The sequence below is a fragment of the Ovis canadensis genome, chromosome 3 (genome assembly GCF_042477335.2).
Source record: "Ovis canadensis isolate MfBH-ARS-UI-01 breed Bighorn chromosome 3, ARS-UI_OviCan_v2, whole genome shotgun sequence".
Classification (NCBI taxonomy): domain Eukaryota; kingdom Metazoa; phylum Chordata; class Mammalia; order Artiodactyla; family Bovidae; genus Ovis; species Ovis canadensis.
In genome coordinates, this window is record NC_091247.1 from 185,710,501 (window position 1) to 185,737,766 (window position 27,266).

Sequence of the window (27,266 nt, forward strand, 5' to 3'; positions counted from 1 at the left end):
AAGTCCGCTCCTGAACTTACTGGAGCTGCCGGGACTCAAGGATGCCTCCTTTCCAGAGCTTGGGGTCCTCTGGGGACAGCCGGCTCTGGGTGTCACCCCTATAGAAGGGACACAGGGAAGAACAGCGGGAGGCAGGAGCTTTCCTGGAGGGAAAATCCAAGCACAGTCATCCCTCCTGCCTGCTTCCTTTAAACCTCAGGCAGAAATTCAGGGGCAGGGAAAGCCTTGTGGGCCTCCCTGGGGGACAACTGCCAGCATGAGGTTGCCCAGGCCCCACTTCCTAAGTGCCCTCCACCACAGGATAGCTAGGAACCCCGAGCGAAGATCAGGCTGGGTGGGGTGTGTGTCCCGGGACTCACCTCCTGGCCAGGCAGCCCCAGCAGCAGGCCTGGAAGCCAATGATGACGTCTGCGATGTTCAGGTCCCGCTCCTCCTCCAGGTGGGCCAGCACGCCAGCCTGGAAGAAGACCTTGCTCTGGCCCACGCGGTACAGGTTGCTCTTGAGCTCCAGAGCTTCGATCCAGAGGAGGAGAGCCAGCTGCTAACCCCGGGGCACCCCAGCCACCACAGAGCCCTGGAGCAAGGCAAGGCCAGGGAAGGGGCCTGGAGCCTGGGTTGGCCCTGCTGCTCTGTGGGCAGCCTCCTCCTGGTGCAGGGAGAGGGGGACTAGGAGATGCAGGCGGGGACAGCTGGGGGTTCGCATGGGACAGGTAATGGGTAAAAGCCGAAGAGAAATACAGAACCTCGGCCCTGTAGGGACCTTACCTGCTGGGTCTGTGCCCACGTGCATTTCTTACAAGGGTGGCAGTAGATAGTGGGGCTCAGGAGGCATTCCCTTAGGTAACTCGGGAAACAGCGTCCCTGTGTGTTTATCTGACTGCCCGGGTCTTCACTGCTGTGCGGGCAGGGGCTGCTTTCTCTAGCTGCAGCGAGTGCGCTCCTCTTCATCGAGTACATGGGCTTCTCGTTGCAGTGGCTTCTGTTTCTGCAGAGCACGGGCTCTAGGGAGCGGGCTCAGTAGTTGCGGTGCACGGGCTTAGTTGCTCCGCAGCATGTTGGATCTTCCCGGACCAGGGATCAAACCCATGTCCCCTGCATTGGCAGGCAGCTTCTTTACCACTGGACCACCAGCGAAGTCCCAAAGGTTTCTTTTGAAAAAGGTACTGTAAAGTCAAGACTGGCTTCAACGTCCTTCAGAAGCACACGAGCTAAGTAGGGGTGGCTGGGCAGTGTGGGGCCGTGTGCAGGGTGACGGGCAACATCACAGGTGGCTTGAGAGCCTCACTGGGACAGTACAAGGTGCTCCTCACCAAGTGTCCTTGTCGCAGAGGCTGGGTCCAGACCAGCTCCACAGGCATCCGAGTGTCACCAGTTGTTAGATATCCTGTGTCAGCCGCACAACGTCCTGAGATAACTGGTGGATTCTAAGTATGGACCTCTGCAGACTCAAGACGCCCCTGTTCTCTTAGGTCTGAGCCCCAGGAACAAGCCAGCTGGAGGCTGTGTGCCAGTTGGTATGAGGGCAGCTCGGTGAACTTCAGGGCATTTGTGAGAACTAGGAGCAGCAGCTAAAACCACCAAACTCAGGGCCAAGCGAGGAACTAGAAGCCTCCAAAACAGGCCCTGCCAGAAGGGACTCATGTCCTGGGTGGCGGCACAGACCTGTGCCCATCTCTCCCCACATTGGGAAGCACAGCAAGTGGCGACAGACATCTCCGTGGCCTGGGCTCCAAGGAGGTGGGCCCACCGCCCTGGGCCCAGGATGAGCTGTGTTACAGAAACACCACATGCTTGCTTCACTTCCTCCTGAAGCAGGACACCCTGCATCCTCCTGACCAATCAGCTCAACATGGATCCAAGGAAGAGGCTCAAGGCACCCAGAGGCCCCACCCAGGATGGCCCTTCCCAGGTGGGGACTGTGGCCACATTCCTGGACCCTGGGCCCAGCTTCCTCCTGTTCTCTGTTGGGGTGACAAGCACGTGCTCTCAGAGGGGCAGTGAGGTCTTGAGTAGCCCCCAGGCGAGAGTGCTGACACAGCGATGGCCCAGCCCAGGCTCCACAGGGGAGAATTTCCCCGAAGGAAAGAGGAGCAGGAAGTGGGATCCCAGTGAAGATTGGTATCGGGGAGCAGCGCTCCTGGAGGTCCTGGAGCCTACTGCACCTCCCTGTTGCTGCACATATATAATATACACGCAGAGTACTCGGACAGGAGCCCACAGAGCAGGAGAAGCACTGGCATCGCACTGGGGCCCTTCACCCCTGACATCCCTGCAACACGCAGCAGGGGAGGTGATTCGTGTTTGTGTCCAGCTGGGGAAGTGAGCGGTGCACTTACTGTTGTGTGTGGGATGTTGGACCCAGAATAGGGTGATGAGAGTCATTTCCATCGGTCTGAGAAGAGGGCATGTGTGCATCCAGGAAGCACTCAATCTGGAGTCTCTCTCCCTGAGCCTCTCCCCCCAGGGTTAGGGTCCCTGTTAACCATTCATCTTCCTCATCCTTCAGCCGGCCCTATTGGTCCAAGAATATAGTCCTCAGACCCAGGCGCCTCTGTCTTCTGGGAACCTGACACTGGGATTCCAGGTGCTTGGACCTAAGCTCCCTGCTGGAAGGGGCCTCTGGGGACAGACGGTGAGCTCCTGCAGGGGGACCTGCCCTACTTTCTGTCCTTCCTGAACTGTGCAGGTTTAGGGGCTTCTTTCCTTTCTCTGACCTGGCCTGCATCCCTCCAGTGCACGCTCTTCTGTGCTCACTTAGCCAAGCTCAGTTCTGTTGCTCAGAACCACAGGGATCTCACCGGACACAGGGGTCACTGAGGAATTGCATCATCTGCTCATTGAGCTGAATGGGGAACAGCTCTAAGGGTTCAGGGGCACTTGGGGATGGACACTGAATGTTCCTGTATGCAGTGCCTGGAACCCTGCCCAGGAGAAGTTTCTGCAGGATTTGAATTCCCCAGGAACTTACAAAGAATTAAAGAAGGAATGAAACTCATGATTTGGGGATCAGACAGGTGCTGGCCATGACTGCTGACGTCTCCAGGAAGGAATGGAAGGGCCGATTGAAGCCTCAGGGAAACACGGGCTGAGAGGGAGTCAGAGGCACTGAGGAAAGTCCTCAGAGGGAGGTTTGGACAAAAGTGTGGAGAAGGCTCTGCAGCACGTGGGAGGGACTTAGGAGATGTCCTGGGATCATTTCCAGGTCCCGGGTCTCTGGCTTTGCCCTGTGCTCCAGGTGCGGGGAACTGTTTGGTGCTCACATGCTCCTCATGTGGAAACACATAGTCGGTGCCCTTTGGAGCAGGCCCATGGAGTTGAGAGCCACACCCAGATGCCTCCCCTTTCCTCCCTGGAGAGGAGGCGCCTGAGGCATCCCGTGAAGGCTCCTCAGAAGGTCCAGGCAGGTTCAAGCCCAGATGAGTGACCAGATCAGAACATGGCCTTGGATGGACTTTCTGTTCCTTCCTACCCACTTTCCCCAGCCCTCAGTCCTGCCCCTGGTGTGGAGTGAGCCTGGCGACCAGCTCTGCCCTTTGGGGACCACAGGTTGCAGCAGGTTAGGCTGCAGGGAGGATTTGAGCATCTGTGCTCAGAGTCATGGGCAGCCGTGGAGGAGGGGAAGCAGGTAGAGCTAAGATCAATATTCTTAAGAGTCATTCTAGCCCTGCGTGGGGAATAGACAGATGCGGCAGGGCAGTGCCCCAAGGTAAACACAAGAAGATGGTCCTGGAAGCTCCTCCAGGAGTCCTGGTGAAATGTGAAGGCAGCCTGGATGAGGCATGTGCTGTCTCTCTGCCCCTCTGTTTATGCTGACCACCCCCCCCCGCCCCGCCCCACACCTGCACACAAGCCCTTTGCTCTCAATCAGCCTTGGGTGCCCCGTGTCCATCCTTGTCCCCAGGGCTGGAAGAGGAGTCTCCCCGTGATTAGACCAAGTCAGATAACATGGGCTCCCCCGAGCGTCCCATGCGGCTTGGGGTCTCCAGGGTCTGAGGGAAACGACTGGCTGGCAGGAAGGAGGAGTCATGGAGGATATTCTCCCTGAGATGCTGGGAGACAGGCTCATGGGGATGGAGGTCAGGCATCTGGAGCCCAGGTGAGCCCGTCAGTCAGCACAAGGAAGCCTCAGTGAATCTGTGCTATTTATTGAAATAAAGTCTAGAGAACACAAGGTGAGGAGATCCGGTGTTCGTCGTCAGTCGTGTCAGGCTCTTACTGACCTTATGGACTGTAGCCTGCCGGACTCCTTTCTCCATGGACTATTTCCAGGCAAAAATATTGGAGTGGATTGCCATCTCCTTCTCCAGGGATCTTCCCAACACAGGAATCGAACACACGTCTCCTGAATTGGCAGGCGGATTCTTTACCACTGAGTCACCTGGGAAGCCTGTGCAAAAGCATGGAGTTTCCTTAAGAAACTAAATATAGACTTATTGTATGAGTCAGCACTTCTGGAAAAGACAGAAGCTCTAATTCAAAAAGTAACATGCACTCCAATGTTCATAGCAGCACTCTTTATAATAGCATAGAAGCAACCTAAGTGTCCATCAATAGAAGAAAAAAGATGCAAAATAACTGGAATAGTACCCAGCCATAAAAGCATAAAACAATGCTGTTTTTAGCTGCTTGGATTGACATAGAGATTATTGTAAATGAAGTAAGTCAGTCAGAGAAAGACAAATATTGTATGATCTCAATTATAGGTGGAATCTAAAAAGTAGTACAAATGAACTTATTTACAAATTAGAAACAGACTCACAGACAAAGAAAACAAAGTTATGGTACAAAAGAGGAAAGGGGAGGGTGGGTAAATAGGAATATGTGATTAACAGATGTGCACCACCATACCTAAAATAGACAAACAATAAGGCTTTACTGTTAGCACACAAAACTACATGTGTGATCAATACATTTGGCTGTACACCAGAAACCCACACAATACTGTAAGTCAACTACACTTCAATAAAAACACACAATCAAACAATGGAGTCCCTGCCTAATTAATAAAAACCTGCTGGGATCGAAGGTGAGCTGATGCTGGAGACACAGGGCTGGAGAACACCACCAGGGGGAGACTCTTCTCGCTGGGACATCACACCCTGAGGAGGGTGATAGAGGAGTCCCAGCTACTTCTCCTGGATCCCAACAGTCCTCACTCTGACTTTCTCTCATTTTCAACCCTTTCATATTTCTGGCCTTCCACAGCTAGTTCCACTTGCCTTTCCCTTTATTCTACCCCTAGTGTGTTCTTTAGTCCAATATAAGTGTTTCTCCCCTCCCCTCATTCTTTAGCCCCGCTCCTCCCTTAGTCTGGGCTCCAGGCTCGCTCTTTGTCCTCATCTGCACCTGCATCTATCCCTCCCTTGCTGTGTTCAGCTCCAGAAATGCCAAATTCCTAACACCCAGGACCATCAGTGCTGTCTCCCCTCCTTTTCCTCTCTACCAAGCTGCCTCTGGGACACCCAACAAATGTCCCTGGTCCCTGCACTGCTGGGATCCAGCCCTGGTGGGTCCAGGGTAATTCAAAGCGGAGATGGAATCGGCATCCTAGGAAAACACTTATTTAATTATAGATATATAGAGAGATTAGAAACGGATAGTGTAGTAGGAAAATTAGTGGAGAAAAAGAGGCTGAATAAATTGGTTTACGTGGGATACCCATAAAATTCCAAGACAAGGAATTTGCACCATCTACATTGGGCCACTGGTGCCACTTGAATATCGGAAGGTGCCCCTCCTTGGGCTCCTTCTCACGTGGAACTTAAAAGCCAGGGCAAGTAAGTAGACGTGGCAAGCACCCATGCTCCAGATGGGAATTCAGCCAGATAAATGGGGAGCAAGAAAGAAAGGACACAGGGGAATCAGTCTTTCCAGAAACTGATCCGATTTCTTTATTTTTATACTTTATATAAAAGTATTTTATATACTTTATGTTATGCATAGGGATGAATACAGAGTTACGCGGGGGTCAGCAGACCTGACCCTTGTCAAAATCAGGTGCTTCATATAAAATTATACAAAGGTCCTATGGGTTTTACATCATCTTATGGCCATGAGGCCTGCTGACATTTTATGGCCCTTTCTGATAATGGTCAGTCAACCAGAAAACTTATTTTTTCCAGGGGTGATTTTTTCTTAAACCAAGCGCCACCCTCCAAATAAAGTTGCATTCCTATAGGGTAATGGTGTAGGGGGTTACAATCAAGAAAGGAATTTACTTAGCCTAACTATGCCAAAGCCTTTGACTGTGTGGATCACAATAAACTGTGGAAAATTCTTCAAGAGATGGGAATACCAGACCACCTGACCTGCCTCTTGAGAAATCTGTATGCAGGTCAGGAAGTAACAGTTAGAACTGGACATGGAACAACAGACTGGTTCCAATAGGAAAAGGAGTCCATCAAGGCTGTATATGGTCACCCTGCTTATTTAACTTCTATGCAGAGTACATCATGAGAAACGCTGGACTGGAAGAAACACAAGCTGGAATCAAGATTGCCGGGAGAAATATCAATAACCTCAGATATGCAGATGACACCACACTTATGGCAGAAAGTGAAGAGGAACTAAAGAGCCTCTTGATGAAAGTGAAGGAGGAGAGCGAAAAAGTTGGCTTAAAGCTCAACATTCAGAAAACGAAGATCATGGCATGTGGTCCCATCACTTCATGGGAAATAGATGGGGAAACAGTAGAAACAGTGTCAGACTTTAGTTTTGGGGGCTCCAAAATCACTGCAGATGGTGACTGCAGCCATGAAGTTAAAAGACACTGACTCCTTGGAAGGAAAGTTATGACCAACCTAGATAGTATATTCAAAAGCAGAGACATTCCTTTGCCAACTAAGGTCCGTCTAGTCAAGGCTATGGTTTTTCCTGTGGTCACGTATGGATGTGAGAGTTGGACTGTTACAAAGGCTGAATGCCGAAGAATTGATGCTTTTGAACTGTGGTGCTGGAGAAGACTCTTGAGAGTCCCTTGGACTGCAAGGAGATCCAACCAGTCCATTCAGAAGGAGATCAACCTTGGGATTTCTTTGGAATGAATGATGCTAAAGCTGAAACTCCAGTACTTTGGCCACCTCATGTGAAGAGTTGACTCATTGGAAAAGACTTTGATGCTGGGAGCGATTGGGCGCAGGAGGAGAAGGGGACGACAGAGGATGAGATGGCTGGATGGCATCACTAACTCGCTGGATGTGAGTCTGAATGAACTGCGGGAGATGGTGATGGACAGGGAGGCCTGGCGTGCTGCGATTCATGGGGTTGCAAAGAGTCGGACACGACTGAGCGACTGAACTGAACTAAAGGCTTAACATGATTAATCTTAAAGGTTAATACTTATTTTTCTTATATGCTAGTTATATTCATTATAAGGGCAAGGAATATGGAGATTTAGCAGTAAATATTGGCTCAACAAATGAAAACCCTTCACCAGTATTCCCCTTAAGATCTATTTAGTCTTAAGATAGTGATAAAGTTACATTTTTACATAGTAAGGACACAGATTTATAACAAAGTACAGTGATCTATAAGGGATTTGATTTAGGTCACACCTGAATGGTCTACCAGTTTTTCCTACTTTCTTCAGTTTGAGTCTGAATTTGATAATAAGGAGTTCATGATCTGAGCCACAGTCAGCTCCTGGTCTTGTTTTTGTTGACTGTATACAGCTTCTCCATCTTTGGCTGCAGAGAATATAATCAATCTGATTCAGTGTTGACCATCTGGTGATGTCCATGTGTAGAGTCTTCTCTTGTGTTGTTAGAAGAAGGTGTTTACTATGACCAGTGCATTTCCCTGGCAAAACTCTATTAGTCTTTGCCCTGCTTCATTCCGCATTCCAAGGCCAAATGTGCCTGTTTCTCCAGGTGTTTCTTGACTTCCTACTTTTGCGTTCCAGTCCCCTATAATGAAAAGGACATCTTTTTTGGGTGTTAGTTCTAAAAGGTCTTGTAGGTCTTCATAAAACCGTTCAACTTTAGCTTCTTCAGCGTTACTGGTTGGGGCATAGACTTGGATAACTGTGATATTGAATGGTTTGCCTTGGAGACGAAAAGAGATCATTCTGTCATTTTTGAGATTGCATCCAAGTACTGCATTTCAGACTCTTTTGTTGACCATGATGGCTACTCCATTTCTTCTGAGGGATTCCTGCCCACAGTAGTAGATATAATGGTCATCTGAGTTAAATTCACCCATTCCAGTCCATTTCAGCTTGCTGATTCCCAGAATGTCGACGTTCATCCTTGCCATCTCTTGTTTGACCACTTCCAATTTGCCTTGATTCATGGACCTGACATTTCAGGTTCCTATGCAATATTGCTCTTTACAGCACCGGATCTTGCTTCTATCACCAGCCACATCCACAGCTGGGTATTGTTTTTGCTTTGGTTCCATCCCTTCATTCTTTCTGGAGTTATTTCTCCACTGATCTCCAGTAGCATATTGGGCACCTACGGACCTGGGGAGTACCTCTTTCAGTATCCTATCATTTTGCCTTTTCATACTGTTCATGGGGTTCTCAAGGCAAGAATACTGAAGTGGTTTGCCATTCCCTTCTCCAGTGGACCACAATCTGTCAGACTTCTCCACCATGACCTGCCCATCTTGGGTTGCCCTGCAGGCATGGCTTGGTTTCATTGAGTTAGACAAGGCTGTGGTCCTAGTGTGATTAGATTGACTAGTTTCCTGTGAGTATGGTTTCAGTATGTCTGCCCTCTGATGCCCTCTTGCAACACCTATCATCTTACTTGGGTTTCTCTTACCATGGGCGTGGGGTATCTCTTCACGGCTGTTCCAGCAAAGCATAGCCACTGCTCCTTAACAAGACCAGGAGCTGACTGTGGCTCAGATCACGAACTCCTTATTATCAAATTCAGACTCAAATTGAAGAAAGTAGGAAAACCGCTAAACCATTCAGGTATGACCTAAATCAAATCCCTTATGATTATACAGTGGAAGTGAGAAATAGATTTAAGGGCCTAGATCTGATAGATAAGAGTGCCTGATGAACTATGGACTGAGGTTCGTTACATTGTATAGGAAACAGGGATCAAGACCATCCCCATGGAAAAGAAATGCAAAAAAGCAAAATGGCTGTCTGGGGAGGCCTTACATATAGCTGTGAAAAGAAGAGAGGTGAAAAGTAAAGGAGAAAAGGAAAGATATAGGCATCTGAATGCAGAGTTCCAAAGAATAGCAAGAAGAGATAAGAAAGCCTTCTTCAGAGATCAATGCAAAGAAATAGAGGAAAAGAACAGAATGGGAAAGACTAGAGATCTCTTAAGAAAATTAGAGATACCAAGGGAACATTTCATGCAAAAATAGACTCGATAAAGGACAGAAATGGTATGGACCTAACAGAAGCAGAAGATATTAAGAAGAGGTGGCAAGAATACACAGAAGAACTGTACAAAAAAGATCTTCACGACCCAGGTAATCATGATGATGAGATCACTAATCTAGAGCCAGACAACTTGGAATGTGAAGTCAAGTGGGCCTTAGAAAGCATCACTATGAACAAAGCTAGTGGAGGTGATGGAATTCCAGTTGAACTGCTTCAAGATGCTGTTAAAGTGGTGCACTCAATATGCCAGCAAATTTGGCAAAGTCAGCAGTGGCCACAAGACTGGAAATGGTCAGTTTTCATTTCAATTCCAAAGAAAGCAATGCAAAAGAATGCTCAAACTATCGCACAATTGCACTCATCTCACATGCTAGTAAAGTAATGCTCAAAATTCTCCAAGCCAGGCTTCAGCAATACGTGAACCGTGAATGCCCTGATGTTCAAGCTGGTTTTAGAAAAGGGAGAGGAACCAGAGATCAAATTGCCAACATCCGCTGGATCATCGAAAAAGCAAGAGACTTCCAGAAAAACATCTATTTCTGCTTTCTTGACTATGCCAAAGCCTTTGACTGTGTGGATCACAATAAACTGTGGAAAATTCTGAAAGAGATGGGAATACCAGGTCACCTGACCTGCCTCTTGAGAAATCAGTATGCAGGTCAGGAAGCACCAGTTAGAACTGGACAAGGAACAACAGACTGGTTCCAATAGGAAAAGGAGTACGTCAAGGCTGTATATTGTCAGCCTGCTTATTTAACTTCTATGCAGAGTACATCATGAGAAACGCTGGACTGGAAGAAACAAAAGCTGGAATCAAGATTGCTGGGAGAAATATCAATAACCTCAGATATGCAGATGACACCACACTTATGGCAGAAAGTGAAGAGGAACTAAGAAGCCTCTTGATGAAATTGAAAGAGGAGAGTGAAAAAGTTGGCTTAAAGCTCAACATTCAGAAAACGAAGATCATGGCATCCGGTCCCATCACTTCATGGGAAATAGACGAGGAAACAGTGGAAACAGTGTCAGGCTTTATTTTGGGGGGCTCCAAAATCACTGCAAATGGTGACTGCAGCCATGAAATTAAAAGACGCTTACACCTTGGAAGGAAAGTTATGACAAACCTAGATAGTATATTCAAAACCAGAGACAAAACCAGGCCAGAATACTGGAGTGGGTAGCAGTTCCCTTCTGCAGGGGATCATCCCAACCCAGGGATTGAACCCACGTCTCCTGAATGGCAGGTGGATTCTTTACCAACTGAGCCATAAAGGAACCCCAAGTGAATCTGTTTCCACTCGACTCTGAACCAGGGCCCTTTTGCGTGTTAGGTGAACATGATAACCACCACACTACAGAAACCATGTGCTCTCATCAGCAGATGGTATTACACCCATATATACCTTTACCATCATTTCAGTCAAGTCTCGGGAGGAGGAGTTGACAGATTCTCTTTTGCTTTCTTAAAAATAGTAGCTCAACATCATCAACACTTGCTTTCCTTACTCATCTCCCATGGCAAAATAATCACATGCAGAACCAAAATAAATGATTTAATTATAAAGATCTGTTGTTTTTTTTTTTTTAAAGAAAGACCACCGAGAATGGGTATATCTGAAAGGATGGACACCCTCATATATTATAAGTGGGAACATTTTGCTACAGTTTGTTTGCATAGCATGATGGCTCTAGGTATGAAAATTTTTTAGGTGTTGATGCCATCTGATCTTAATTCTACTTCTAGATATAGCTTAAGAATACAATCTCAGATGTAGGTGAAGTTTTATAGAAGGAGAATATTCTTTGCACTATTATTTACATAAAGGATTAGAAACTACATCAAGTCCAATATTCAGGAGTAGAAAACAAGGAGGACAGAACAGCTGCAGGGGTCTCAGCTGCTCAGAGCAGGGGTCTCAGCCTCACAGGAAGCAGGGCAGGGCTTGTGGGACTCCAGGCCCCTGTGAGAAAAAAGCTCTTGCAGAAGCAAGGAGGACCTGGGCTATGGGAGCTTTATCACCAGGAACTTTATCAAGAAAAGTTACGGCCAACCTAGATAGTATATTCAAAAGCAGAGACATTCCTTTGCCAACTAAGGTCCGTCTAGTCAAGGCTATGGTTTTTCCTGTGTTCATGTAAGGATGTGAGAGTTGGACTGTGAAGAAGGCTGAGGGCCGAAGAATTGATGCTTTTGAACTGTGGTACTGGAGAAGACTCTTGAGAGTCCCTTGGACTGCAAGGAGATCCAACCAGTCCATTCAGAAGGAGATCAACCCTGGGATTTCTTTGGAAGGAATGATGCTAAAGCTGAAGCTCCAGTACTTTGGCCACCTCAGGCAAAGAGTTGACTCATTGGAAAAGACTTTAATGCTGGGAGGGATTGGGGGCAGGAGGAGAAGGGGATGACAGAGGATGAGATGGCTGGATGGCATCACCGACTCGACGGACATGAGTCTGAGTGAACTCCGGGAGATGGTGATGGACAGGGAGGCCTGGCGTGCTGCAATTCATGGGGTTGCAAAGAGTCGGACACGACTGAGTGACTGAACTGAACTGAACTGAACTGCACAGTGGTCTGTAACAAAAGAGAAAATTCATTAACTCAAAAAATCTACTATTGCTAACATCAAAACTAGTACATTTCCTTTTCTATATTCCAAATACATTGATTAATATATTCCCAGGGGCCTAAGGATATGGAGGCCTGGCGGCAATCATTGACTCAACAAGGAGAAAAGCCCTATGCTAATTAAGACTTTCAAAATACTCCAAACTCTCTGTGCTGTTTATGGCTGAGAGGGAGTAAACAATCGTGTGTTTGGCAGGAGTATGGATAATCCTGTCACATAAGCTAGTTTGCCAGTAGAGAGGTTTGACCTGAGACACCCTTGTCACACCCAGGGCAGGGAATTAGCAGTAATTTTTGGCACAATAAATGAAAAACCCTTCACCAATATAATTCCTAAGCAACCCACTATACTATACTAATAATTTCCTAACTTTTCAAAAGAGTCTGTATATAGAAAGTTTAAAGCATCTTGTGCCTCTGATGGTTGGGAGGCTGTAAACATCACATGTGGCTGGACGAACCTGCTCAGGCAGGCTAGAGACCTTCAGAGGAGTTTGTAAGTTGAAACACTCTTGTCACGCCCACGAATTTTTATTAACTGGAGCTGCAAGTTAACTCCTTCTCCGAGAGAAATGGAGATGGGGGAGAGCCCCCTGTAAAGTCAGAGGTGTAGGTGAGAGCATAAATAAGACTCTGGTTTTGGGGGTAGATGCTCTGGAACAGGGGGTTTCCTGAGGCTCAATCTTGCCTTTGCGTATGCCGAAGCCTCTTTCCTCATGACCTTTGCCATGGGCAGAGTTCCTCACGCTGGCTTCTGGCACTGCACTCCTCTGGGAGTGGGGGAACTGAGCCCTCCTGCAGATTCTCATGGATCTCAGTGAGTAACTCCAATATGCTTTCCAACTCCTGGGCCTGCTGCCTCAGCTTTTCAGCTGACTCTGCCTTTGCTCCATCATGTAAATGTTTTGACTCTTTCACCAGGCAGCCCACATCTATCACAAGGCCGATACATGACAGGACTAGGCCAGTGATACGGACTTCTTTTGCCATTGCTAAAGCCATGCCTCCAAAAGTTTTCCGCGCCTGACTGCTGAAATGGATGAAGGTTTTCCCTTTGGTTATGAAGAACTTGACTTTGGCTGCTAAGGCAGGGCTGGCCTTAATCACCTTGATAAATTGGACTTGCTTCTGAATGTATTCTAGGGCACTGATGAATGACTTCGTTGCAAAAATAATTTGAGGTGTCCTCTTCTTGAGTACATCCTTGACTACCTTCCATTTCTTCGTGTCAGGGGACAGCAGTTGAATGGTTTTGGTTTCTGCTGATGACATGTTTACTTGTTCCACGATGGTGGTGGACACACTGGTCACAGCAGCCGCTATGCCCAGCCCTAACCCAGTGGCCAAGAGAGGCAGAGTGGCCCCCATTGTCAGAGGTGCCAGAGCCAGGCCAACGATGCTGAGTATGCCAGACACAGCGCCAGTGGAGTGGGCCACCACCTTGGAAATCGTGCAGTCCTTGTGTACCTTGTCAACTTTGTCTGCAAGAGCATGGATCTTTTCTGTGTCTCCCTCCAGGTCCTGTTTCACCTCAGGAAACTCCTCCAAAAACTTCTCTGTGTCCAGCTGGTCTTCTTTGAGTGTGTCTGGGTCCTGTCCACTCAACTTTGTTTTCAGCCTATTCAGATATTCATGTAGTGCCTTTGCCTCCTCCCTGTAATAAAGAGGGTCAAGGGATTAAGACAATTGTTTGTCTGTAAAAATAGGCTGGACAGGATCTATTCTGCATAAATTACAGAAATTGTTTCATTAAAGGTTTATAAGTGTTTCTTTTTACATTAAGCACATATTTGGACATTGTAAATGCTCCATATACTTATTCAATGGTGGAAAACATATGCAAAAGTCATATTAAGATACAATTAAGGTAGGCATTTGGTAAAGACACTCGGGGGCAGGTCAAAACCATCACTTGCCAAGAGTTGGTAGGGTGGGCACTCCACAGAGAAACAAAGAGAAGTTTGATTGGAGCAGAAAACCCTTCACTCATGGACCTTAGTGTGTAGTGAGGAGTCAATTTGCTCTTAGCCCTTGATTCTGGGAAGTGGTCTCTAAGCCCCTAGAATGTTCTGGCTGATAGGAGTGTCCTCATCTGCTCTGGCCTTTGGCCACTGGACAAACAGAAAAGGTGACATTCGCGATAGGGCCTCTGGGTCACATGTTATCAGTTCTGACCTCTGGAGGAGCTGGACTTTAGGGCATTAGTCTGACCACCATAGGTTAGGATAATTGTTTTTAAGTGGGTGAGATTCCCTGGAAGACGGTGTCTGCGTGTCTTGCCACACACTGAATCCAAGGCTGGAAAGCACCCTGGGGACAGAAGCTTTGTGTGTGAAACCCGCCTAGACTATCCCCGTGGCTGAAACGTCATCCTTTCCTGTAATAAACCATAACTGGGATGCCAATATCTACAGTGAGCTCTGAGAATCCTTCTAGGGAATTCTCAAACCTGACGGTGATTATGGGAACCCCCCAAACTTGCTACTGGTGTTAAATGTAAGGACAGTCCTTGGGCCTGTGTCCTCAGATTTTGCAGGTTGGCTAACTCTGCATACTTCAAAACAAAACAAAACAAAACAAAACAAAACAAAACACACCAAAAGTCAGAGGTAGAAAGCACCTTAAAGATCAGTTTGCCTGGCATCTCCTCTCTTCCAAGGCTTGTGCCCTTGATCTTTCCATTGAAAACTCACTGGGCCCATCCACTTCCCCAGCTGACAGGGAAGCGGGAGATTTGCTGTGAGCCCTGGTTCCCTTGGACCCTCTGGCTCACCTCACTGACTCCTGACCCATCTCCCAGCATCCCTGACCTCTCGGATGTTACATGTTAGCTGGTAAACATGCCTGCTCCCCAAGGCCATGTGCAACTTCATACACCCTCTCCAAGACTCAAGAGACTTGAGGAGTCACCCATCTGAATTGTTAATCCTGAAGAGACCGGCACTTGCACAGCGGGTGGAGGAAGTGTTCTCCTCTTGGGTGGGGATGCGTGAGGCTCCTCAGAATCCCTCAAATGACACACAATCGCAGCCACTCACTGTGAACCTGGGGGCCTCACTGAGCCACACCGCTTTCCCACTGCCAGGACAGCTCAATGTAGACTAGAAGAGGGTCCCAGATGGAGTGAAAACCCAGGCCCCAGGCAGGGTGTGGAGGACATGATCACCCAGGGCCCTCTAGCCCAGCGTAAGGGGATCCCATCAGGGAAGAAAGAAATGTCCCCCCTCCCACTCCCGGAACCTCTGTTACCATCACAGCCCCTTCAGCTCTGTGTCCTCGGGGCCCACTCTCCTCACTCTAGTCCTGGCCCTGCTGCCCAAGCCTGCCTGCTAGTCCTCCAACCTGGACCTTCTGCTCCACCCAGACCCTGGGTCTGACCCTGGTGCAGGCCTCCATGGGCCTTTGCACGAGATGATTGCATTTGCTTCCCCACCTCTGACCTGCAGTTCACTCTGAGGCCATCACCATAGTCCATCAGATTCAATTGCTATTCTCACTGGACACAGATCAGACCTGGGGCCCCAAGACATAAGCCCAGAGCCCCAGAGCCAGGCAGGGCTAGAGACAGGACCCCACTAGCTCCACCCAGTTCCTCTCCAGACTCTCTGCCATATGGGCCAGTTGGATCTTGCAGCGTTGGTACAGTTCCTAAGATGGGGAAGGAAAGGGCTCTAGTCAGAATCCCCAGCAACACAAAAGGATGTTGGCAGGATTTATTGACTTGTTCAAAAGTGAACCCTATTTGTCCTCCTCTCTAGGAAAAATATCTTTGCCCCCTATCTCTTCTCAAGAAGTTATTTCAAAGTTAATATTAATTGAGCACCTACTCTGTGTCAGCCATCATGCAAAGCACTTTGCATGCATGATCTCAGTGTCTTCACAATAAAACTGAACAGATGAAGAAGCTAAGGCAGAGAGTAGTTCAGTAACATGTCCAAGGTCACATAACCTGACCCTGTAGCAGGTTTCATCTCTTCACAACCCGAGGCCATTCACTGCCAGCAAATGACATGAAGGAAAAACTGCTATTGGGATCTTGAGACAGAACATCCTTGACTCCAACTATAGGATGCCACCTGAAGGAGGTATGCCTGCCAGGAGGAACCTGGCCTGGGGCAGAGGAATCTGAGTGGCATTCCTGGTGCAGCCATGCATGTTACCTGGGTATATTGGCCTTAGCCACAAATCTCTCCCAGTTTTGGAGTAGGACATTCAGTTTCTGTTTTGTGACCTCGGAATGCTCAACAACAACTTGAGAAACAGTTTCACTCTCTAGATGGAAAAAGAAAAGAATAAAATTAAAAGAAATTGCGGTGGAATGGAAATGACATTGAGTAGTTTGCTCCTTGGAAGAAAAGTTATGACCAACCTAGACAGCATATTAAAAAGCAGAGACATTACTTTGCCAACAAAGGTCTGTCTAATCAAACCTATGGTTTTTCCAGTAGTCATGTATGGATGTGAGAGTAAGATTATAAAGAAAGCTGAGCATCGACGAATTGATGCTTTTGAACTGTGGTGTTGGAAAAGACTCTTGAGAGTCCCTTGGACAGCAAGGAGATCCAACCAGTCCATCCTAAAGGAAATCAGTCCTGAATATTCACTGGAAGTTCTGATGCTGAGGCTGAAACTCCAATACTTTGGCCACCTGATGTGAAGAGCTGATTCATTCGAAAAGACCCTGATACTGGGAAAGATTGAAGGCAAGAGGAGAAGGTGAGGACAGAGGATGAGATGGTTGGATGGCATCACCAACTCAATGGACATGAGTTTGAGTGAACTCTGTGAGTCTGTGATGGACAGGGAGCCCTGGAGTGCTGCAATTCATGGGTTGCAAAGAGTTGGACATGACTGAGTGACTGAACTGAATTGAACTGAAAATGTGTTTAAGGTCTCTTTCTGACCAAAGGTCCCTGGATTTATGGGTAGGGACATATGTGTCCCCTCTGTCCCAATTCATATGTTGAAGCTCTGACCACTCCTCCCTGAGGACTGAGGTGGCACAGTCCTGACCTGAGTTCAGTTCAGGGTCCCCTAACCCATGCAGAGTGGCTTAGGTGGGAGGGTGGCAGAGCAAGAACTGGAGGAAAGCCTCTGTGGTGGTACCCCAGGGTCTGGGAGCAGAAGGAGGCTTGGAGCAAGGGAGAGGGCAGGAGAAGCTCCAGGGATGTTGGGGGACCTCCTCTCCCTCTCCTGCCTGACCTTGGGGATCCCCATGAGCTGTCTCCCTCACCGTGGGCTGTCTTGGCCTCACTTCTGGGTCCCTTGCTGTATGGCGATGGAGGAGGAAGTAGACACCGTGCTGTGGTGCCCTGAGGAGAGGGTTGGGGTTGAGGCTGTCCGGATAGAACCCTGAATGTAGGGGGCTCCCCTGGCCTCTCTGGAGGGCTCCAGAATGCTTAGCCACCCCCTTCTTGGTTTTTGATTCCTTTGTGTGTTGTCTCAGCCTGGAGGCACCACCCTCAATTCTGGATCACAAATGGAAACCAGCCAGACAAGAGATAGCTGACTACCTGAGCAGTAAACGAGGTCTGTGGAGCTCATGATGGCAGCAGCAGGGTCTCGGAGATGTCTCTTCATCCCTCCCGTCAAGTCAGGCTGGAAGGAGGTGTGGTTTCACCCTTGGGGAAGAGAAAACAGGCTGTGGGCTAGATCACGAGCGAACAGCGGCTGCAGGGAGCAGTGACGGGGGAGGCCTCTGGTGGGTTCCCCTGGGATGACCATCAGTGACACCACTTAACCCTCTGCGTTTCTCTGTCCCTTGGGCTCTGCTGGCTGTTAGTTAAGAAAAGTCACTCACCTCCTGCAGCTCCTTCCAAGCTGAGTCAGAGTCCTGCTCTCCTGTTGGGGCACAGGGAGAAGGCAATCAGAGAGGAGACAGCCATCTGCGAAGTTATAGGAGCAATAAAACCAGAGACAGGAGAACTCATAGAAAGGAACATGGAAAGGAATGCTCTGGAAAGTGTGTGAGGCTGGACACCTGCGTCACTAACTGGTAATAACTCATGTTGATTCAGTGTCTGTGACGTGCAGGCTCCTGAAACTCAGGTAAAGATGGGTCAGCCCAAGACTTCATGCTGGTGCCAGTGTCTGGATTTGAACCCAAGCCTTCCTGATTCAAATAGCAGGTTAATGATAACTATGCTGTACTCTCAACAATATACAAAAATACTTACCTGGGGATATATGTTTATTGGTAAGTGATTCTTTTTATTCCAAAATGATGTCTTGCTCCCTGTGCTTGAGTTTCTGCCTTAATAAAGTTTCTGGTGCTGCAGCTCCCACAGCCCACACCCTCCTTGCTTCTGCAGGAGCCTTTCTCCCACGAGCCCCCTCCCTGCAGCCCTGCCCTGGGCAGCTGGGTTCCTGGATGGCGCCCAGTCCTCTCTGCTGTCCTCCCCTGATGTTGTACTTTCCAGGCCATTCAGGCGGTCAGTCGTGTCCAACTCTGCGACCCCATGAATTGCAGCCTCCCTGTCCGTCACCAACTCCTGTAGTTTAGGTTGTTTCTAATTGTTTGTGTAAATAATAGTGGAAAAAATATTCTCCTTCTATAAAGCTTCACCTACATCTGAGACTGTATCTTTAAGCTATATCTAGAAGTAGAATTAAGATCAGATGGCATCAACACCTAAAAAATTTCCATACCTAGAGACACCACGCTATTCAAACAAATTGTAGCAATTTATGTTAACACTTATAATATATGAGGGTGTCCATCCTTTCAGATATACCCATTCTCGGTGGTCTTTCTTTAAAAAAAAAAAAAACAGATCTTTATGATTAAATCATTTATTTTGGTTCTGAATGTGATTATCTTGCCATGGGAGATGAGGAAGGAAAGCAAGTGTTGATGATGTTGAGCTACTATTTTTAAGAAAGCAAAAGAGCATCTGTCAACTCCTCCTCCTGAGACCTGACTGAAGTGATGGTAAGGGTATATATGGGTATAACACCATCTGCTGATAAGAGTGCTGATTTCTGTAGTGTAGTGGTTATCAGGTTCACCTAACATGCAAAAAGTCCCTGGTTCAGAGTCGAGTGGAAACAGCTTCAAGTGGGCTTCCTTTGTGGCTCAGTTGATAAAGAATCCACCTGCCATTCAGGAGACATGGGTTCGATCCCTGGGTTGGGAAGATCCCTTGCAGAGGGGAACGGCTACCCACTGCAGTATTCAGGTCTGGAGAATTCCATGGACTGTGTCATCCAAGGGATCGCAAAGAGTTAGACATGACTGAGTAACTTTCACTTTCACTGAGAAGAGCAACTGGTGTTTGTGATCCTTGCTCTGCATTGGTATCGGCTCTGAAACTCTACCAATGGTCCCTCATATGTTATTCCATTAGCTTCTGAGGTCTGTACCATTGTATCCTCATTTACAAATAAGGAAGCTGACACATAGATGTTACCTGACTTACCTAAGAGCAGAAGTCTTGCCCTTGGTACACTGGTTGCACCCCACTCACTGGCTCAAGAATCCGTAGCCTGCCTCTCCTCCCTCTGCTGCTAATAAAAGCAAGCATGGGAGCAATAGGAGACTGGAGTCTTTCATGAATGTTTGAAGACTCACTGGATGGAGAAGTGATAGCTGAGTGAAGAGGAGCACAGCAGAGGGAGAGAAACAGGGAGGGTGTTCACAGGAGAGAAGAACGGTCTGCTGGGCAGAGCCCCGGAGAGGGAGCAAGATGAGAGGGAGGCCGAGAGGAGAGCAGGGGACAAGCCCACCACCCCCCACATCCCATCCATACTCACAGCAGCCTTCACTCTTCACCAGGCTTTTAGAAATTTACTTGAAATTGAGATGCAGGCAAAAACATAGATTACCTGTTTGTTTAATTATGGAGGAAGGTAAAGGATACCCATGAGAGAGATAGACGTGGTGGGATCCAGGAATCAGGAACATCAACCCCGTGGGAAGGGAATCCAAGGATCCCAGCTGGGCGTGCAGCAGACCTAGAAACCAGTCCAGAATGGGATAAGAAGTGCAGAGTCTGTGGGACAGGGACTCGGTATCACATGAGGCACCTTTGGAAAGAAATGGAGGAAATGCTGAAGATAAACAGTGCAAGGGGTGAAAATGAAGCCAGTAAGAAACATCAGGAAAAACAAAGTGCAGGAGGAGAAGAGGACGACAGAGGATGAGATGGTTGGATGGCATCACAGATGCAATGGACATGAGTTTGGGGAGGCTCTGGGAGTTGGTGATGGACAGGGAGTCCTGGCGTGCTGCAGTTCATGAGGTCTCAAAGAGTCGGCCATGACTGAGAGACTGAACTGAACTGAAGTGAATTGCTGAGAAGCATGTGCAGCTATATGGTACAAGTTAGCTCTTAAACAAAGGATTAAAATATCACAAAAAAATGTAACTCTTTTGTTTGAGTTTTTAAAAAAATCTAAAGTAAATATATCTATGTCCAATTCCTTTGGAGACTGTTTTAAAACTGAGGTAATCTTAATATATATAATATGATATAACTCCCAGATGTATAATATAGTGATTCAAAAATCTTAGCTTTATTTCATTTATCAGTTCAGTTCAGTTCAGTCGCTCACTCATGTCCAGCTCTTTGCAACCCCATGAATCGCAGCACGCCAGGCCTCCCTGTCCATCACCATCTCCCGGAGTTCACTCAGACTCACGTCCATCGAGTCCGTGATGCCATCCAGCCATCTCATCCTCGGTCGTCCCCTTCTCCTCCTGCCCCCAATCCCATCAGAGTCTTTTCCAATGGGTCAACCCTTTGCATGAAGTGGCCAAAGTACTGGAGTTTCAGCTTTAGCATCATTCCTTCCAAAGAAATCCCAGGGTTGATCTCCTTCAGAATAGACGGGTTGGGTCTCCTTCCAGTCCAAGGGACTTTCAAGAGTTATACTCATTATAAAATAACCTTTATCTTTTAAAGGGAAACAGAATATTTAAATATGTGAAGAAAAAGTACTTGTTAATTTAAAAATCGGAACACACTTCTGGAGCTTGGGAGCCGAGCACTGAAGGGAGGATGAGGACTAATATCCCAGCTTTCAAAGCTGGGCGTCAAGAAATAGTAGGTCCAGTCAAGAGCATAAGAAACGAAGATGTAAATAAAGTGCTTACAAGTACAAAGTTTCCTAACAGGATATACAATTAGTGGAATAATGATAAAAGGAGAAGAAGTGGAAAGGTATAATAGAAAGTATGTAAATAAACAAAATCTTTATTTTTCCTAATAAGAAGCAAATCAATACTATCAAATTTAAGTCAAGAAAAAGCTAAATGCAATACCTACTGCTTATTAGCTATTGTGGTTGATGCCTTCCCACTTTGCACCAGGCATCTTCCCAATTGCTTGGTATGAATTCACTTCCTTTTAGTTCTCACAATGATCCTATAAGAAAGGAAACTGAAGCTCAGAGAGGTGAAGCAATTTACTCAAAGCACACAGCTAGTGCTAGAGCCAGACTCCAAGTCCAGGTTCCTGTCTCCTGCGCACACATTCTCACACCATTCCACCTCCCAATGTGGTGATAGCATTTAAAGACATTGAAAAACTATCTAAAGAAGAAGCTTTTCCTTGGGAAGGAACGAGCAGAACCCTCTGTACAAACTGACCTGTTTTAACCAAATGCACTTATAACTGGATTGTTTTAACTCTAAGACAACAGAAGTCACTTTACAGCAGTCAGTAGCCCACAAGAATGGGGTGGTTTCTGGGGCCACCACCTTAAAAAAGATGGAAGCGGCTGAATTAAATGCCAAGAAATGTGTGACTTGTGCTGGGACAACTGTCAGTGTAGGAACATGTTCGTGTAGATGAAGCCTAGTTCTGTAGAAAAGCAGGCGTGAAAACAGGGTGAAACCAGAATGATGAGAGTGAACTGTGACCTTAAACAGATACGGTCCAGCAGCATCTTGCCCACCCACATGGGCACCCATGGGCTTCCGTCCACTCAGAGGAAGGAAGACCCCTTGCAAGGGAGGTGAATTCCAGAGACAGCATCTCTGCTCCTGCAAAGGCAAGGATGCTCTTGAAGGTGATCAGAGCAGTGGTCATAAAGGGGCACTCACATATAATCATAACAATAAAAGATAATGAGGAGACAGGCTGAGTCTGTGAAAGGCCATGAGTTCATAATAATATTCAAAGGAGAGGACTTTAGAAAAGTGTGGCCAAAAAGAGAGACATAAAGGTTAAAAAGAATGCGAGTGGTTATGCAGGAGACGCAAGACCAAAGAGATGTGGGATCGACGCCTGGGCAGGGAGGATCCCTGGAGAAAGAAATGGTTGCCCACTGCAGTATTCTTGCCTGGGAAGTCCCATGGACTGAGGAGCTGGGAGGGCTCTAGTCCGTGAGGCTGCAGAGAGTGGGACACAATAAGCTGGTGTCTTTCTTTTGTTTCTATGGTGCAAAGAAGAGTAAATGTAATGGGAAGCGTTTTGTTGTGAATTGAATTAATAATAAGAGGAGTCTTGAAGTCTCTGGGTATATTCCTTTCTGTTTATTTACACGAATGTTTATAGAGGATTGAGAAAGAAAGAGCCCTGACATCCGGAGGCTGGCCTGGTGTCACAACAGGGCGATGCTCTTCTCCCGTTGGATGTAAAGGCTCTCACAGAACTCCAGCCTCACACAGGGTCACCCTGAGAGCAGGAGTGAAGGAGACAGCAAACACCTGTCACTGCGCCCCCACCAACACCACGCCCCTCCCCTGGCTGAAAAGCAAGACTGCCCCTTCTTTACCAACACAGCTTCATGCTCGCTCTGCTCACCCCTCTCCATAGATGAGTTACTGAGAGCCCGCTGGTAGTGCTGCCTGCCATTCCCTGCTGCACCCCATCTAGAGCAGCCCCATTGCCTTAGAGCTTCCCCCGCGTCCCCTCACCTAGGCTCCAAGCCGAGAATCTTTCGTCCTGCACCTTCCTCTGCAATGTTCTCAGCTCTCCCTCAGGAAGAGTAACCATCAGCTTGTTTTTAGGGAGTGTGCCTGGTGGCGGAGGCTGGAGGCACCGTCATGTGGATGGGAGAGAAGTCACAAAGGCAGGCCCACCTCCAGGTAGATGGAAGAGGAGAGCTGGCGGCCCCCTGCCCCTTCTCTGCCCCAAAGCTGCAGGACCCCAGGAGCCAGGTCAGCCTATTGAAATCATGAAACATGAGAATAGAGCCTAGTCAGAAAGAAGAGGAGGGCTCAGGCAGAAGGACCAGCTCCTGGGTGATGACAAACAATTGTAAATGCGTTGAGCATTGGACTCATCCTGCCGTCCTTCCCTCCCATTCTTGGCCTGGCCCTGACCTTTGTCTGGGGCCTCAGCTGGGTGTGGATGCTGATGGTGCTTCCTCTGCTGAATTCCCCACCAGGGCTTCCTCCTCTGTTAGCCTCTGATTGGTCCCTTTCTGGAAAGGCTGTTGGTGGGAGAGGGGAGGACCCTGGAGAAGCCTGTCCCTGACCAGCTGCATGGCCAGGCATGCCTCCCTCCCCTCCTCGTGGACAGACATTTTCTCCCAACCATGTCCCTCATGTGCCTGCAGTCACCCTCCCTGGGAAGGGAAAGGGGCGTTAGGAAAGTCCCTGGCCGAGCACCTGGACTCTCCCGACTGCCCGAGCTCCCGTGTTCCTCACCCTCTCTGTCTCCGCAGGGCCTGCTGCAGGAGATTGACACCTCCCTGGCACAGGCTGCCCCTCCCCATGCATGTGCTTTCCCACTGGCCTCACCGTGTGACGGGTTACTTGTCCCTGGAGGCCCAGCTCCAAGCCTCCCTCTGCTACCTTCCCCCAGTTGCTCCCCAGCTCCTCTTGAGGCCGCACTTCCTGATCATGGTCCCTGTTTCTCAGTTTCTCCAGGTCTGAGAACCCTTCCCGCAACATCAGGGGCCCTGTCTCTTCTCTGCTGCTCCTCCTGTCCAGGGCCTCTGGGCACCCTCCGCCCTCCTGGGCACAGCCTGGCCAAAATATGAGGGGCGGGACCCCTTATGGGGACATGAAACCAGCAGCTTCTCGATGACACAGCAAAACCCCTGTTCCCCCTGTTAAAATTAGAAAGGGAGGGAGGGAAGAAGGGGAGAAAGAGGAAGAGAACGGAGAAGAAACGAAAGATCCTAATCAATCAATCATTCTAAAGGATCCAACGTAAACCAGAGAGAAAAAACTGAAGGGACTGAAAGAAACTCAGCAGTGGCCACAGGACTGGAAAAGGTCAGTTTTCATTCCAGTCAAAAAGACAGGCAATGCCAAAGAATGCTCAAACTACCGCACAATTGCACTCATCCCACATGCTAATAAAGCGATGTTCAAAATTTTCCAAGCCAGGCTTCAATAGTATGTGAACCATGAACTCCCAGATGTTCAAGCTGGATTCAAAAAAGGCTATTATACTGATGTCTGTAGAGTTTGGCTTTTTATCTTAACATTGCAACACCGGGATGTATGAGGACCTTGTGCAGTGAGCCCTTCTCACTTCTTCCAGCAGCACCACCTTCCCCACATAGAACCTCCCATCACCCACATCCTGAGCAGAGGGCCTGGCAAACACAGGAAGCCAACGCCCTTCAACTCCCCGCTTGGTGTCCGGTCTGTCTCCAGGCCAAGTGTCCCCCAGGCCTGGCACTGAGTCTAGTACTCAGAGGCAGGGTTTTCAACAAACCTTGATTCCCTGTATCTGAAAAAAATTCCCTTTCCCCCATCAGCCCGAGCCTAGCACCCTCAGGACAGCTTCAAGGTGGCCAGGTCATAGGAGGAGAGGCTCTGACTCCTTGTCCTCCTCCACCCCATCTGCTTCCTTTAATTTCCTAAACGGCTGAGTACCTGGAACATACACCTTCCTTCTGGGGTCGCTGCTTATGTCTCAGGAGTCCACATCCTGAGCTGAGCCCACCTGAGCAGGTGCCACCCTTCCTCTGCTCTGTTTAGGGGCCCATGGCTGGGAGGAAGCCCTCAGACACACCTGCCTCCACATCCAGGCTCTGCCCCTGCTTAACCTGCTGACCTCACCTGTCTGAGGTTCCATTTCCTTCTTCTGTCAGTCAATGACAATCATCCTTTCCTCAGACAGTCCTCCTGAGGATGGGAAGAGGGGATGGGCGGGGTCTTACCCACCTGCTTACTCAGGAACCTTCCTCTGTCCGAGTGTGAACAAGATCCAGTTGTTCACATCTGTGCAGATGTAGCCACCAGCTGTGCGTCTCTGCAGTAAGAACACAGCTGTGCATCTCTGCAATGAGAACGCACACACCCTCTTGGCCAAGATATACTCTGGGAAGCAAAAGTGAAAGTCAAAACCCTTATTTCTTAGTTCTCAAGTCAAACAAACATCCTGCCCACCAGGCCCCACCCTGGGCTATTCCCAACATCGTGCTGACACCCTAGACAAACAAGTCCAGTCCTGACATTCCACGTCCTTCTTGACACAGTCCACCCTGCCTCGGGCTCCTTGAAGGAAGACCTGCCACCACACCGCGTGAGGCCCTTGGCAAATCACCCCTCCATGTTTCCATCTTCTCACCCACCAACCCCACACTCACCAGCAGGCCTACCTCATCCACCTTTGTGCCACCACCACGTGGTACCGGCCCAGAACAAACCAGTGCTCAGTGCATGCTGGTCACCCTCTGCTGTGGAGGGCCACGCTCAAGTGGCTGCCAGGATTCGCTCACACAGGTTCTTCTGCCAGGGACACCTGCTGTATCCAGCTGGGAGAAGGGCTTTCTTCAAAGCCCAAATCTGAGCAGCGTCCTCTGAGAAGCCCCCGTGACCTCGCCTGCAGAGCCCACCGTTTCCTGCTCTGCGCCCATGGTGCCTGGAAGAGGGGCCTAAGGCCACCCCTCAGCCACTCTAGCCCCGCCTCCACCCCTAGGATCGGATCCCTCTGGACTGAGCCCTGCTGGCAGGGACGGAACTGGCGCCTTTAGTCCCGGTGGCCACAGGAGGAGGCCCAGCCTTGGTGGTCACTGCCGTAAGGTGCAGGCAGAAGTTCGTGCGAAGGGCTGAGAGCACGCTGCCCTTTTCCACCTCGGCTTAGCTCCACCTGACAACAGATTTTTTTCTCTCCGAATGGAAGGCTTTTATCAGAAAACCAGTGTCCTGGCGACTCAGAAAGTCTGCAACAGAGAGCTGGCCCTGCCTCCATATGGTTCCTGAGCAAAGAGCCTCTGTGGGCGGGGCTGAGCGAGTGCCAGGCACTGTGCTGGCACCGTCCACGCCTTTCCTGTTGAATCTCACATCAGCTCTAGGAGTGCTGGCTCCGTTTCACAGATGAAGAAAAGCAGCTCAAGTTCCCACAGTCTGAGAGGCCTGCAGCTGGACTGCTGGTGAACTTCTCGGTTTGCCGCAAGCAGAAGTGACTGCGGTGGACCTGGATGCCCCACGGAGGCCCCCTGCCCTTCCCTCAGGGCGGCTTCACCCCAGGACACGTCCCTGGGCCATTGTGGTCCCCTCCCCCAGGTTGGAGGGAGGGACAGGAGATTATTCCATGAGGATACTGAACCATAGTTGGTCTTAAAACCAACTGTTATGTATATGTTGCGTTTTGCAGGTAAGGGAGCTGAGAGGAGGGCAGAGGTAGGGGTGTTCTTCCAGAAACTCAGGGGCTTGTGTTTGGTGGGAGAGTGTCAGCAGCTCACATGCTGCAAACATCCATTTGACATTCTGTCCCCAGTGCTCGGAGCTCAGGCCAGAGCAGACACCCCAGGGCCCAGATACAGAGGATTCAAGGGGCAAACAGGCTGCTGCCCTGCCCGCTGACCTGCGCAAGTCTGCTCCTGACCTTACTGGAGCTGCAGGGACTCGAGGATGCCTCCTTTCCAGAGCTTGGGGTCCTCTGGGGACAGCCGGCTCTGGGTGTCACCCCTATAGAAGGGACACAGGGAAGAACAGCGGGAGGCAGGAGCTTTCCTGGAGGGAAAATCCAAGCACAGTCATCCCTCCCGCCTGCTTACTTTAAACCTCAGGCAGAAATTCAGGGGCAGGGAAATCATGTGGGGCTCTCTGGGGGGAAATTGCCAACCTGAGGGTGCCCAGGCCCCACTTCCTCAGTGGCCTCCACCACAGGATAGCTAGTGACCCCGAGCGAGGATCAGGCTGGGTGGGGTGTGTGTCCCGGGACTCACCTCCTGGCCAGGCAGCCCCAGCAGCAGGCCTGGAAGCCAATGATGACGTCTGCGATGTTCAGGTCCCGCTCCTCCTCCAGGTGGGCCAGCACGCCAGCCTGGAAGAAGACCTTGCTCTGGCCCACGCGGTACAGGTTGCTCTTGAGCTCCAGAGCTTCGATCCAGAGGAGGAGAGCCAGCTGCTAACCCCGGGGCACCCCAGCCACCACAGAG

General features: G+C 49.1%; 2 protein-coding genes across 51 annotated transcripts in view; one reads left to right on the plus strand and one right to left on the minus strand.

Annotated features, from left to right (window-relative positions):
* The window catches only part of LOC138437650 (apolipoprotein L3-like), a 228,711-nt gene that overhangs the window by 71,174 nt on the left and 130,271 nt on the right, over positions 1 to 27,266 (plus strand). The window lies entirely within an intron of this gene.
* On the minus strand, positions 4,125 to 26,100 carry LOC138437648 (apolipoprotein L3-like). Of its 50 annotated transcripts, none has more exons than XR_011256086.1 (10): positions 25,045 to 25,170; positions 22,837 to 23,085; positions 21,242 to 21,340; positions 19,394 to 20,000; positions 17,776 to 17,816; positions 17,489 to 17,596; positions 16,136 to 16,247; positions 12,664 to 13,629; positions 11,782 to 11,921; positions 4,125 to 4,387 (listed from the first exon to the last, which is right to left on the minus strand). XR_011256086.1 is itself a non-coding variant. In XM_069585319.1 (9 exons), the coding sequence occupies exons 6-9, from the start codon at positions 17,553 to 17,555 to the stop codon at positions 4,364 to 4,366; spliced, it is 390 nt and encodes a 129-aa protein (XP_069441420.1). In that variant the 5' UTR covers positions 17,556 to 17,596; positions 17,776 to 17,816; positions 19,800 to 19,928; positions 21,242 to 21,340; positions 25,045 to 25,159; positions 25,482 to 26,098; the 3' UTR covers positions 4,125 to 4,363. The 50 variants fall into 50 exon arrangements, 19 of the variants coding, with proteins under 19 accessions (XP_069441420.1, XP_069441418.1, XP_069441419.1 ...); XR_011256075.1 differs by lacking the exon at positions 4,125 to 4,387 and adding an exon at positions 25,482 to 26,098 and having other exon boundaries at positions 10,365 to 11,921; positions 12,437 to 13,629; positions 25,045 to 25,159; XM_069585319.1 differs by lacking the exons at positions 11,782 to 11,921; positions 22,837 to 23,085 and adding an exon at positions 25,482 to 26,098 and having other exon boundaries at positions 13,443 to 13,629; positions 19,800 to 19,928; positions 25,045 to 25,159.